At 44.8% G+C, this 13,153-nt stretch overlaps 1 protein-coding gene across 3 annotated transcripts in view; it reads right to left on the bottom strand.

Annotated features, from left to right (window-relative positions):
- Nucleotides 1-13,153, bottom strand: part of CHD7 (chromodomain helicase DNA binding protein 7) — a 128,330-nt gene that overhangs the window by 27,861 nt on the left and 87,316 nt on the right. For all 3 annotated transcript variants that reach the window (XM_027561043.1, XM_027561045.1, XM_027561042.1), the window contains exons 13-18: nucleotides 10,329-10,472; nucleotides 8,928-9,183; nucleotides 3,578-3,788; nucleotides 2,832-3,027; nucleotides 2,378-2,545; nucleotides 1,684-1,863 (exon numbers count right to left, since the gene is read on the bottom strand). In XM_027561043.1, coding sequence (XP_027416844.1) covers nucleotides 1,684-1,863; nucleotides 2,378-2,545; nucleotides 2,832-3,027; nucleotides 3,578-3,788; nucleotides 8,928-9,183; nucleotides 10,329-10,472 — 1,155 coding nt within the window. The remainder of the gene's footprint in view (nucleotides 1-1,683; nucleotides 1,864-2,377; nucleotides 2,546-2,831; nucleotides 3,028-3,577; nucleotides 3,789-8,927; nucleotides 9,184-10,328; nucleotides 10,473-13,153) is intronic.

Genomic DNA, 13,153 nt, shown 5'->3' with positions numbered 1-13,153 from the left:
TGGCATCACTGACTCGATGGACGTGAGTCTGAGTGAACTCCGGGAGTTGGTGATGGACAGGGAGGCCTGGCATGCTGTGATTCATGGGGTCACAAACAGTTGGACACAACTGAGTGACTGAACCGAACTGAACTGAAGAAAGGACTATGAGAAATATTTGCAAATTACATAATGAGAAACTTATATTTGGAATACTTAAAACTCAATTAAAAAAAAAAAAACCAAAAACTAAAAAAGGTTCAAAGCTGTTCAGAATATCTGAAGAGACATCTCCCCAAAGATTATATGTATCAATACTCGGCCAACAAGCACACAAATAGATGTTAAATAGTATCAGAGAAAGGCAAATCAAACCAGAGTGGGCTATCATGTCATACTCGGTAATAGGGTGGTCATTAAAAAAGACAGACAACCAAAAGTGTTGGTGAAGATGTGGACAAATTAAAACCCTAACCACTGCTGGTGGGAAGGGGAAATGGTACAGTCACTTTAGAGAAGAGTCTGGCAGTTCCTCAAAGGGTTAAACACAGAGTTACACAAGACCCAGCAATTCCATTCCTGGTATATAAGCACGCGAGATGAAAACAGACGTCCACACAAAAACTTGTACATAAACGTTCGGAACACCATTCGTCATAACCCAAAATTGCAAACAATCTAAATTTCAGCACCAGCTAGTGAATGGGTCAACAACAATCCAGGTCCATATTCAAGTGGTAAATAAGGTGGAGCCATAGAATGGGATGTGGTTCAGCAATAAAAGGAAAGAAATTAGTGATAATGTGCTACAACATGGATGAGCCCCCAAAACAGGCTAAGGGAGTGAGGCCAGACACAAAAGGCCACATGTTGTATGATTCCATTTATATGAACTGTCCAGAGTAGGCAAACCTAGCGAGACAGAAAGCAGAGGAGTGGTTGCTGGGACTTAGATGGGGAGGGGGTGGGGGGAGAACTGTTAAAGGGTGATGGAAATGTTCTAGACTTAGATGGTGGGATACTTGTACATTTCTATATATGGTAAAGGTGCTGGATGGTACACTTAAAATAGGTGGTTTTTATGGTAAGTAAACTACATTTCCATAAAGTTGCTCAAAATGAAAGTGGAAAGTGTGGCACTAGGCTTGGAGGTGGGTGGGTGAAGCCTCAGAAGGGGCAAGGAGGGAGCCGGGGAGTGGCGGAGGGGTAGAAGCTGGAAGTTAGGAAATGAGTAGAGTAAGGCAGTAGAGCAGCAGGGTCAATAACGCTGTGTGGGTTGCTGGTGTGGTTTTTAGCTACAAAAGAAGTTATGGGGTTGCAGCCAGAGACGAAAGCAGATGGGGGACTTTTTCAAGATAGAAGTGAGATGATTGTTCTCAAGGCTTGATCAGGAATCAAGATCCCAGGAAAGGAGGAAGGTGATGACAAAGCAGAGGCTCAAGAAGTGGAAGGGAGGGGGGCCAGAACACAGAGAGAGGACGAGGCTGGGGAGCCCAGAAGCAGGGACGGGAAAGGTGAGGGTGACTCTGATGCCAGACACGCTGAACATAAAGCACGTTTTGTGCGTCGGGGGCCCCAGTGGGATTAAATCACTAATTTCTTAACATGCGACATAAAGCAGCTGTTATGTGTGCTTCTCACGAGCGCATTACACAGCCTCTGTTCCGCCTCCCCAGAAGACCTGCCTCCTGGGTGGGTGCGCACCTTAGCAAACGTGGAGCCTTTGCCCTCGGACTCGATGGTGATGGTGTGGGTCCGCCGGAGCAGGATCTGATCGATGTCTTCTTCGCAGAACTTGGAGCCCTCGTCCTCCTCATCCATGAGTGCACCGTAGGCCCCCTTCCGGAGAAGATCCTCTATTTCTTTCTTGGAAAGCTGTTGTACCTGTGTTAGAGAAGTATTTAAAGTGATTTAGATAAAGGAAACCAACCCTGAATATTCATTGGAAAGACTGACGCTGAAGTTGAAGTTCCAATACTTTGGCCACCTGATGTGAAAAGCTGACTCACTGGAAAAGACCCTGATGCTGGGGAAGACTGAAGGCAGGAGGAGAAGGGGATGACAGAGGATGAGATGGTTGGATGGCATCACTGATTTGCAAACTCCAGGAGATGGTGAAGGACAGGGAAGCCTGGCGTGCTGCAGTTCACGGGGTTGCAAAGAGTCAGACACAACTGAGCTACTGAACAGTAACAAAGAACTGAAATGTCTGGAGACTGAACAAACGCTTACTTTTTTCTCCAAGACAGTAAACCTCAATTATGACGAAGTAAATGTGACCAAATATGCTTAAAATATTGAGGCCAAAGGATAACCAGATGCGGATGGTTTCTCACTGGGAGCTAAACGAAGCAAGGAGCAGGAGTGAAGCAAGCAGGGCGAGGACAGCACGGCTTACCCCGTTGGGAGCATTCTCCCGTCCGCTCATGGACTGCAGGACTGCCTTGTCCAGACCCAGCTTCAGGCTGGCCTTGTCAAACATTTCCCTTTCATAAGAATTCCTGGTAATCAGCCTGTATATCTTCACAGATTTGCTTTGTCCTATTCTGTGACATCTAGCCTGAGCCTGAAAGAAAAAGGAAATGCATGGCCACCAGAGAAAGAGAACACACCACTGCCAGTTACAAGAGCATCTGTTCTGATAAATAGGGGTACCATTCAACACTGGAGGGTTAACACGCCAAGAAATGACTTTCACATTATCCATCAATTGATTACCGGTTGGTTCATTTGCCCCAATCATGGGACACTGCCTGAGCGACGGCAGGATTTCAATTTATTGGTCTGATGTAGCGGAACGACTTCCTAAAGTGGGGGAGGGGGGTACCAGGAAGGTTTTCTTGCATGTTTACCTGGAGATCATTTTGGGGATTCCAGTCAGAATCGAAGATGATGCAGGTATCAGCAGCAGTGAGATTAATGCCTAGGCCTCCTGCCCTCGTACACAGGAGGAACACAAACCTATCAGAGTCAGGCTTGGAAAACCTGTCGATAGCTGCCTGACGGAGGTTGCCTCTGACCCGGCCGTCGATCCTCTCATACGGGTACCTGGAAGATGTCAGTGTCAACAAGGAGGCCTGGCAGATGGCCACAGGACATGTGTTCCTTTCCTGGTGCTTTTAAAAACGTACTACAACATGGGATATAAATTTACAGGATAGGGCTTCCCTGATGGCACAGTGGTAAAGAATCTGCCCGCAATGCAGGAGACACAAGAGACTTAGGTTCCATCCCTGGGTCGGGGAAGATCCTCTGGGGAAGGAAATGGCAACCCACTCCAGTATTCTTGCTGGAGAAATCCCAGGGACAAAGGAGTCTGGTGGGCTATAGTCCATGGGGGTCACAAAAGTGTCAGACGCTGCTTCAACATCAAGAAAGAGCTGTCCTCCTCTAGCCCAGAGAAAGAACTGGAAAAATAGAACTGCCTGCAAAAGCTTGCGTCATACAGGACAACCGCCGTGCCCATCCACAGCTTTCAAGAAGAGCTAAGACACAAGCCCCCACCCATCCCCTTTATCATACAGGCCACTTGGAGATGAAGCGCGTGGAGCCCAGTCCCACACCCCCCCACCCCCGACCCCCAGGGCCTGGCCCTCACCGTCTCTGAATGAGGTAGTCTTCCAGGATGTCCAGGCAGCGCACCATCTGGGAGAAAATGAGCACCCTATGGCCACCGGCCTTCAGCTTCGGCAGCAGCTTGTCAATCAGCACTAGCTTGCCAGCAGCCTGGATCATCGCCTGGAGCTGAAAATCTGGAGAGTCGGCATTGTGTGTTTCTTTAAACTCTTCCAAAATTTTCTCTTCAGCACCTGCGGAGATTGGACAGCATAACGGGAATACTGTAAAAGGTTTTTTTCTTTTATTACTGAAAACAACGAACCTGCTTTCAACACCCACTGCAAACAGCAGGGCCCAGAACAACGCATTCGCGTTCACGCACACACATCCGTCCACCGGCTCAGAGTGCGGGTCTGCAGGAAACCAGGGAGGTAGAAAAGGGATCAGAGTTTTAAGCACAACACATTTTCAAGCGTTTGGGGGGGGGGACCCCCACATTTTCCAACAAACAAATGTTTGCTGTCTGTAGAAACTGAATTTCAACAACAGACTGTCAGAGCTAGAAGTGGCAGAAACAAGCCAAGGGCCGGATACCTACAGAAAATTTGGAACCTAAAATGCTAAAGAAATGAAGAGCTGTTTACTCACGGAAGATAAACACACATAACAAAATCTGTTCTGAAACCAAGAGGCAAGGGAACAGAGTTCTAACAATTGCTGTGCAGGGGCAGTCGTCTGTGTATCTAAACTGCCTATTAATATGGCCAAAAGCGCTGCAGCAAAAGGGAGTCCCGCTTCGAGGATAATATTTAGAGATTTTTTCAGGAGATCTGAGCACACATTTTCACTGCAATCTCTCCATCTCCCTCTACATTCATTTTCATCTGATTAATTTCCTAAAGTACAAAAGTTCTATCTTGAGTTATCCAAAGCTTTAAACAACCAACCTGTTTCATGAAAGACATCGATACCTAACCCTCTTTTCTATTAGTCCCACAGAGACTTCTGCTTCCTGAGGGTGCATCAGAGAGACTGTCACCTTCCTAGAGACTGAAACTCTTCCCACCTCCGCCCCTGACCCCAGACACACTTGTCCAGGGAGTAGCCGGCTAAGCTTCCTGCAGCTGCTTAGGTGGCTTAACTAGAATTAGACAGCAGGGGTCCGGGGTGGGGTGGGGAGGTTAATCAGGGTCCGGCCACTGTGCTCCACCCTTGCCCTGGGGATGCAGGGTAGTCACTTCTTTGGGAAATACAGACAGACAAATCCATCTGATAGGATTACTTCCCAGCCTTAAACCACACCGGGAACCTGACTTCTTAACCACTGGTTTTTAAACACGAAGGCACTGTACTGATGGGGATACGAGACCCAGGTCAGGTCACCTGGGCCATCAGAGCTGCCAGGACGGAATGGGGGCATGCAGCCACAGGCAGGACGGCAGTGCCCCCACTTCCCTTTTCAGAGCACCTGTGGAAATGAAGTCATGACCTGGTCATATGCAGAAATACTGCCTGTTTGTTATTAATCAACAAAGAATCTTCCTGAGACCGGATTACAGTCACTAATGCCTGGGCCAGGCCTGGAGGTCTATGCATAGCAAGCCACTGCTGTTTCTCAGGAATGGCCCGGCAGAAAATGCCAGTGGGCTGGAAACTGCCACTTCTCACTCCCTCTCTCACATGAATAAAAGGCTAGTATTCAGGATTTCAATCTGAAGGGAATGAAAGGCAAAGGTTTCGCTAGGAAAAGGTAAAAACCAAACTGCTGTTGAAGAGCATTAGCACAAATACCCTTGAATGAAGCACGGTCTTGAATAAATGTTCTTGCATCCTACATACTTGCTAAGTCGCTTCAGTCGTGTCCAACATTTTGTGACCCCATGGACTGTAGCCCACCAGGCTCCTCTGTCCATGGGATTCTCCAGGCAAGAATACTGGAGTGGGTAGACATTTCCTTCTCCAGGGGATCTTCCTGACCCAGGGATCGAACCTGCATTTGTTATATCTCCTGTGTTGGCAAGCAAGCTCTTCACCAAACATCCCTGTATAAAGTCAAATAACGTTTTCCAAAACAAAAAATTTAGAAATCTAGGTTCTAGATTCAGGACAAGAAGGTCCTCAGGAGACAGGGGGAACTGATCATATCCACATATTACATTAGGTTTTTTAAAAACATTTCTTCTTGTTGGATAATATACTACAAGCAATTCAGAACCACACTTCACTTATAATATCTAGGTAGTTATTTTTTGTTAAAATTAAGATATTAATATCAATCCATAATCAAAATACACTATTTTAGATATTTTAGTGAATTGTTTTCAAAAATGAAATAATCATTTTGACAAAATTAACATGTTTGAACTATTTTAGCAAAAAATTTGAAAATATAAATTCAGTCAAATCAGTAGAGAAATTTTTTTCATTTTAAACTTATTTAGATGAGAAAAGTAACTTTCCTGCCTTTTCAATTCTACCAATAATATATCATCAAAAACTGTCAGAATTAAAATATATTATTTCTTATCTGACAAAAGTTCTTACTGAATTAATTCAGCTCTTTGCTGTGAATTCAGGCTCTTAAAGTGGCAGCCAGTTGTCACTAGTAATGCTTCCTTTAAATATATCAGCAAACATATTTCTTATGTGATGCTTTTAGCTATAATTATACTTTGTCCGGGCTTCCCCGGTTGCTCAGCAGTCAAGAATCTGCCAGCAATGCAAATCATATAGGACATGCGGGTTCTATTCCTGGGTTGGGAAGATCCCCTGGAGGAGGGAATGGCTACCCACTGCAGTATTCTTGTCTGGAAAATACCATGGACAGAGGAGCCTGGCGGGCTACAGTCCATGGGGTCGCAAAGAGTTGGACATGACTGAAGTGACTGAGCACATATTTTCCAGAAAAGCTGAAGAAAGAAGGGCAGGGAAGATGTCCAGGAGGAAAACTAAACTGACCTCTAAGCCATTAGAGGGCCAAATTCTCAAGGTTATCAATTAAAGATTTACCTTGATGCTAGATCTGTAAACATCAATCAGAAAATTAAAAATTGGAAATAGGCTATAAAAAGCCCAAATACTCCAATAGTGTTAGTCACTTAGTTGTGTGCGACTCTTTTGTGACCCCATGGTCTGTAGCCCATCAGGCTCCTCTGTCCATGGGATTCTCCAGGCAAGAATACTGGAGTGGGCTGCCATTTCCTTCTCCAGGGGATCTTCCTGATCCAGGGATCGAACCTGGGTCTCCTGCATTGCAGGCAGACTCTTTACCAACTGAGCTGCCAGGGGAACCCAAAAAATACTTCAATGGCACTGCCCTAAATTAAAGTCCTGCATTTACACTTAAAAGTGTGTTTGTGCGCACACGTGTGTGTGTATGTAGCAGAGACAACTTAAAGGAAGTACGGAAGTCTGTTCCCTTAAACAGATGGTCACTGTGAGGGCAGGAGCTGCAATGTTATCTAGTTATAGTAGCCGCAAACAAATAAATTATTTCTTTTGAAGATTACCCTTTTGCTCTCTGAAATTCATTCCATCACAAGCTCAGCCTTGTCTTCTTTCTGCCCACTGTTCTCCACATCCCTTCTCCCCAACAACAAAGAGGACTCATAAGTCAACCCAAACCATCGGGGACCCCACCAAGTCTTCAACATCACCTTCACTCTCACATGTGCACATGTGCTCAGTCGCTTCAGTCACATCTGACTCTTGCAACCCCAGGGACCATCGTCTGCCAGGCTCCTCTGTCCATGAGATTCTCCAAGAATACTGGAATGGAGCCTCTTGGAGGCTACTGTTCTCTTGTCACAGACATCAAATGAAAAAACTTTGTGTGTGTGTGTGTGTGTGTGTCTCTCAAATTACACACACACACACACACACACACACACAGCTTTACTCATACCATTGACCACCTTCGGCTCAGCTCCATCTCCTTAGCTCAGGACCAGGCTGCAGACACCACAACGGCCTCACGGGCTCTTACACACATAAGGATGAGCAAGCTGCAGCACTGAACATACAACAGTCACGTGTGAGTCTCACTTTGGAAGACCAACCTACAAGCAGAAAGTCTGAAGCAGAAATGCACCAAGGTCACAGCACAGCCATAACCTCAGGTGCTCCGGTGAGGCGGCTCCAGGCAGGGACCACTCTGGCATTAGTAACTGCAGATTCCAGAGGTGAGCTGGCCCAAGGAGTATAGATGACAAAACGGGGAGAGACCGGGAACTCCTGACATCAGCTGCATTTGAACCTCACGGATTGTGATAGTGACAAAACAAACAAACGAACCTGGCTTGGTCCGTTCTCCCCTGGAAGCACCCTAACTGCACTGCTGGCCAATCATAATTGCACGCAAACACCCCAATTTAGACCGCCACCACTTTTCTTTAACCCATATTAACTCCCGCCTGGATGACAGCAGTAGCCTCCTAGTGGGGCTTTCTGTTTGTATATCTTTCCCTGCTCCCATCTGTTTATTCATATGATGTTTCCAGATCAATCATCTTGAATCCCATGTGTAATCATTTCTTAGCTCCATCAAGATCCCACAAGCTGGCATCTAGGCTTCCCATAACCAGGTTCCACTATGTCTACGGTTCACTGTCCCATTGTTTCACACACCTACTTTATATCCTGGGCAGGTTCCACTTTGTTCTGCCTCCTTCTCTTGTCTCCTGTGGTTACATCAGCCTAAATGCCCCTTCCTTTTGTAACTCTGATGGCAAAAGCCTGTCTCACTGTCATCGCTTTTGAATGGCTTTCCTGCTCTTATGTCTCCGGAGTATCTTACATGTCACAGGCATGAATTCCTCTAATGATTTCTGGAAGAGTACAATACAGGTTCTTACCCATATCAGTTACATAACACTATCAATTTAGTTAAGAAAACAGGAAGATCATGAACCATGATCTTGATTATCAATGCTCGAGATAACCTCTCGCTCTTAGAGAATAGATGTTGGAAGCCTCTGGACTGAGAGAAGTTCTTTCCCATCAAAGTTTTGAGGCATCCAACAGCTGCCTCTCACCCCAAAGGTGCTCTTTAACTTCTCTGATCTAAACACACACAAACACACACACACACACCCCATTGGGGTCTAATTTTTCTTTAACTGTTAGCACGTTTGATGACTTCCAGCCAGTGGGCACCGACACCTCCTTTCAAGGACTGAGATGCAGATGCAGGACAGGTGATGTGAGGTCCTGCTTCAGGGACCATCGGGGAAAAGATGTTGCACCTACAGCTTCACAGAGGAGGCTTTGTGAAGAAGAGGAAGATGATGAAACTCACATTGGGGCAACTACAAACCATACAATAACACGAGTGAAGGGAGGCAAGGATTTCTGGGGCTTTGACAACGACTGAAACAAGGTGCCAGGCTTACCGTTGATAAGGTAGGGGTGGTTGCAGCACTTCCGTAATTCCATCATAGTGTTTAAAAGGTTGGGCACATTAGCTTGCCCACCACCTTTGGAAAGAAACGCGAAATTCTTCTCAAGGATGGCTCGGTAATATTTCTTCTGAATGTTTGTTAGCTCCACTTCAATGATAGTTTCTTCTTTGGGGGCCAAGTTCTTTTCCACGTCCTCCTTGAGACGTCTCAACATCATTGGCTTTAGAATAGCCTGGAGTTTTTGCACCTAAAAAAGGATCTTAAGTAAATACTGGTGTTGGGACTTGCTAGCATGGTAAAACATAGTCTAACATAAAAAACCAGGAGTCTCTTATTTATCTACCTTTCACTTTCATTTGTCGAAGGGTACGAGGGCATTATCTTACAGCTCTCATAACAGGAGCACATGAGGGTTGAATGTCCAGTTTCTGATGGGCTAGTTCACCTGGCCAGAGAGTCCTGAACAGCCAGGAGGCTTGAACAGAACACAGCAGAAAATAACCCTATTCATTCTGTTAGTTTTCCCTTCTGTTTGTCTTAAGCCTTCGGGATGATGAGGAAGGAAGGGAGAAAGTCGTAGGAATGATTTGCTTCAGTTCTCTTCCTTTCTAGAAAGAGCTGATAGAATGTGTGAGTAAGCCAGGAGCTCTCTGGTCCCTCTCTGTTCTCATCTCTGTTGACTGGCAATAGGACACTGCACACCAGACAGCTCTGATTTATTCTATGAAGGGCAAAACAAAACAGACTTCACTTGAACTAAGAGAAGAGGTTTAGATGGTAAATTAGGGGAGGGGGCACGTGAAGACTAAGATTTCAAGTGTCATATTTTGTTTCAAATAGAGCTTAATAACCAACACCTACGTAACTTGAACGATCTATAAGATAACTGGCACTTTTCATACCGGATACCGTATTTATTTCTCATAGAAATCCTGCAAGGTAGTTAGGAACCATGTTTCTAAATGAAATATGTAGACTCAAGAAGAGTAAGCAATGTGAGCAAGCAGGAACTAAGACTAGAACTTCGGATCTCCAGGACGGACACAGCTTGCGAAATTTCAGCCTCTCCTGACACTACCCCCAAAAGCACACAATGAAAAACCACTGAACTCAACAGGACAGCAGCTGAAAAGTAGGTGGACAGGTACGGAAACTCTGTAAATCTCAACAGCCCTTCAGGAGGGCAAAGAGACCAACCAACCAGCCAGAACATCACCTTAATGAAGACTCAGAACATCCAAGCAAAGGAGGTGTAAATCTCTCTTGTCTACTAGGTGGGGGATAATTGACATAATTTACATTTTTAAAAACAATTAAATCTTAACACTTTGGCCCTTTGGGAGTTAATCCTCAATTCAATGACTGAAATACAAAAGGAGCCGTGGTAAGTACCTGCTCTTCAGTTTTCAGATCACCAAATTCTTGCATAAAGGTGGTTTCCGAAGGAAAGCGAGTGGGTTCTAAGAAGTGAAGCAAGCTGAAGAGCTCTTCCACCGTGTTCTGGAGCGGGGTCCCCGTCAGCAGCACTTTGTGTTCCTGTGGGGATGCGAAGATAACTGAGCAAATCATAACAAAACCATAGCCACGCCAAAGCCTCTCTTGGGATCAGCATTTCCCCAATTCCACTCGTGGTCGCTGAAATTCAGCATCCACCCAGCATAAAACACAGGAATAAGATCCGAAGGCACAGATACAAGAAATGTGGTCTCTGTCTTAGATTCCAAGACCCTGTAAACGTGGTCTGCTATTTTGATTTTTCCTGGGATGTTTAGGTCAATGTTTTGGTGGTGTGGTTCTGCACTCTCCTACGTCTTGTGGCATCTTTTCCCACCAAAGTTCAAGTTCTGCCTAAGATCCCTAGCTCAGATGAAGCTCACGTGCTCCTTTTCTGCTCTCTACAGGGCTATGCCCTCCCCATCTGCTTCCTGCATGACTCACTTAAGAGACAAAAGGTTTTCTACAGGCAACAGCACATGAAAAACTATTTTGTTGGGCAAACATTTCAATCTAGCAAAGAGGTCAGCTTGGTTTTAAATGCCATAATGATGTTTTGTTGTTTTTTTTCCCCAGTAGATGCTATTTCTTACTTTGTCTCTTTGAACCAAGGCAGGTATTTTCTTTAAGGCACTCCTTCCTGTTAACGCGCTTTGTCTTCAGCTTTCTTTATGGATCCATACCCTTGTCCTCTTATTTCTACGTATCCAACATGGTGACCAGTCTTAATGAATTTATTGATCTTAAAGGCCTTATTATGTTCTACTTTGGCCTTCTAGGACACCGCACAGTTAATAAAACTATTTCCAAAAGTGGCTACACCTTCAAGGAGGTTCAAAATAGATATTCTGACTTTACTGGAAGTCTGACAAGGCTTGGTTGCTGAGCAGAGTCTGTGCTCAGTAGATACTGGATGGCGATTCGCCTGAAGGCATGCTCATTTTTTCAACATCTGTTGAGTCTTATCTGTCAATGAAGCTCTTCGAAAACACGGTGAAGCAGTTAGATTTGCTTTTGTTCTTCCTTTGGTTCCTTTTGAATAAAGAGGGTTCTGATTCAGGAATATACATAGATCACTGTCATCTTCTAACTCATTAAATTCATAAAGAGTAAGGAACTTGCAAACCAATGCAAGATTTTCTAATGTATAAGCATACTGGTGGGTAACATGGGCCAACGCCCCGATTTGTTCAAGTCCTGAATTACTTTACCCAAGAATTTTAAAAAATATTGCCATAGATTCAGGAAAACTGTTACTGTAGTGGAAGGGCTGTATCAATACTAAAGATCGTCTCTCAGTTTTTTAAATATCTTTTATGATCAACTGAAATACTGAGCTGCTAACCAAAATACTTCAGCAAAAGTCTTTTAAGTTATTAATTTTAAAATTAACTTATTTGAAAAATAGGAAAAGAACTTTTTTACGCTGCTTCCGTTCAAGTTCTTTTTAAAGCCAGTTCTATCAGTTACACAGAGGACCCTTTGGTAAGGTTGCACAGGTAGCGAAATTAAACCAGGTTTCCCTTTGAAAGTCATTATTAACATAAACACAAATAATATACAGGTGTCACAAAATGTCAAGTAAGAGACGGGCTATCAGGCTTATCACATCCAAGCTCAACTTTGCCAGCAGCTAAGTTTTCGGCTTGAAAATGTTACCATTCCTTTTAGCTCTGATGGAGTGACATTCACTTAATTTCATTTCAGCAGAGTCTTTAATTTGTGTGAGGCCTCTTGACAATGAATGATGAGCTAACAGAATCCATGAAGACCCTCCACCACTTTCAGAGGGTCCCCTCCTGTCCATAAGGGACAAGGAGATGGCCCTGCCTCCTGCGCTCCCATGGAGGGGGCAGAGAACACAAATGCCCCTCAGCCCAGCAGCTTCTCGAGCGTCTCCTTGGTGACGGGAGAGTTGAAGACACTGCCTGGTCCTTGCTTTCTGAGAATCTACCACTTTGATCATAAGCGCATCCAGTGCAGGTAACAGCCATTCTCTGTGACCTGCTCTGTGTTGGGGTAGAATTATTATTTGCCATTTTCACCATGATTTATTCCAGGAAAGACGAACAGAGACTGGTCAGTAGATAAGTTCTTGTGGTGTATATTTGAAGTATGGATTTAAAGACTAGGCAAAGAGCAGACCCCATGGACTATAGCCTGCCAGGCTCCTCTGTCCATGGAATTCTCCAGGTCAGAATACTGGAGTGGGTAGCCATTCCTTTCTCCAGGGGATCTTCCAACTCAGGGACTGAACCCAGGTCTCCCACACTGCAGGTGGATTCTTTACCATCTGAGCTACAGGGAAGCCCAAGAATACTGCAGTGGGTAGTCCATCCCTTCTCCAGCTGATCTTCCCAACCCAAGAATCTAACGGGGGTCTCCTGCATTGCAGGCATTTTCTTTACCAGCTGAGCTACCAGGGAAGCCCCAGTGAGCAGTTCAGAAGTGGACAAATGTAATTATATTCTAACTCTGAACAATGATATTGCATTCTATCAACAACTCTTGATCGTTGGAAAAAACAATTATTCATTTGCTAATCAGAGCTTTCCATGGTGAGACATGAATGAGTTATAGGTATGCCAGGTCCTTGGGGCAGCTGACAGGCTGAGAGTCAGGATCCCAGGACTGGTCACCTGTGGCAGTGGCCAGCCTTCTTGGCTTACCCCAGTATGATACACAATTATTATCATTTTCTATATGTGCCATTGTGTGAAAAT

The sequence above is a fragment of the Bos indicus x Bos taurus genome, chromosome 14, assembly GCF_003369695.1.
Source record: "Bos indicus x Bos taurus breed Angus x Brahman F1 hybrid chromosome 14, Bos_hybrid_MaternalHap_v2.0, whole genome shotgun sequence".
In the NCBI taxonomy this organism is placed as follows: domain Eukaryota; kingdom Metazoa; phylum Chordata; class Mammalia; order Artiodactyla; family Bovidae; genus Bos; species Bos indicus x Bos taurus.
Note: the sequence above shows the minus strand (reverse complement) of the source record. Positions and strands in the feature narration are given on the sequence as shown.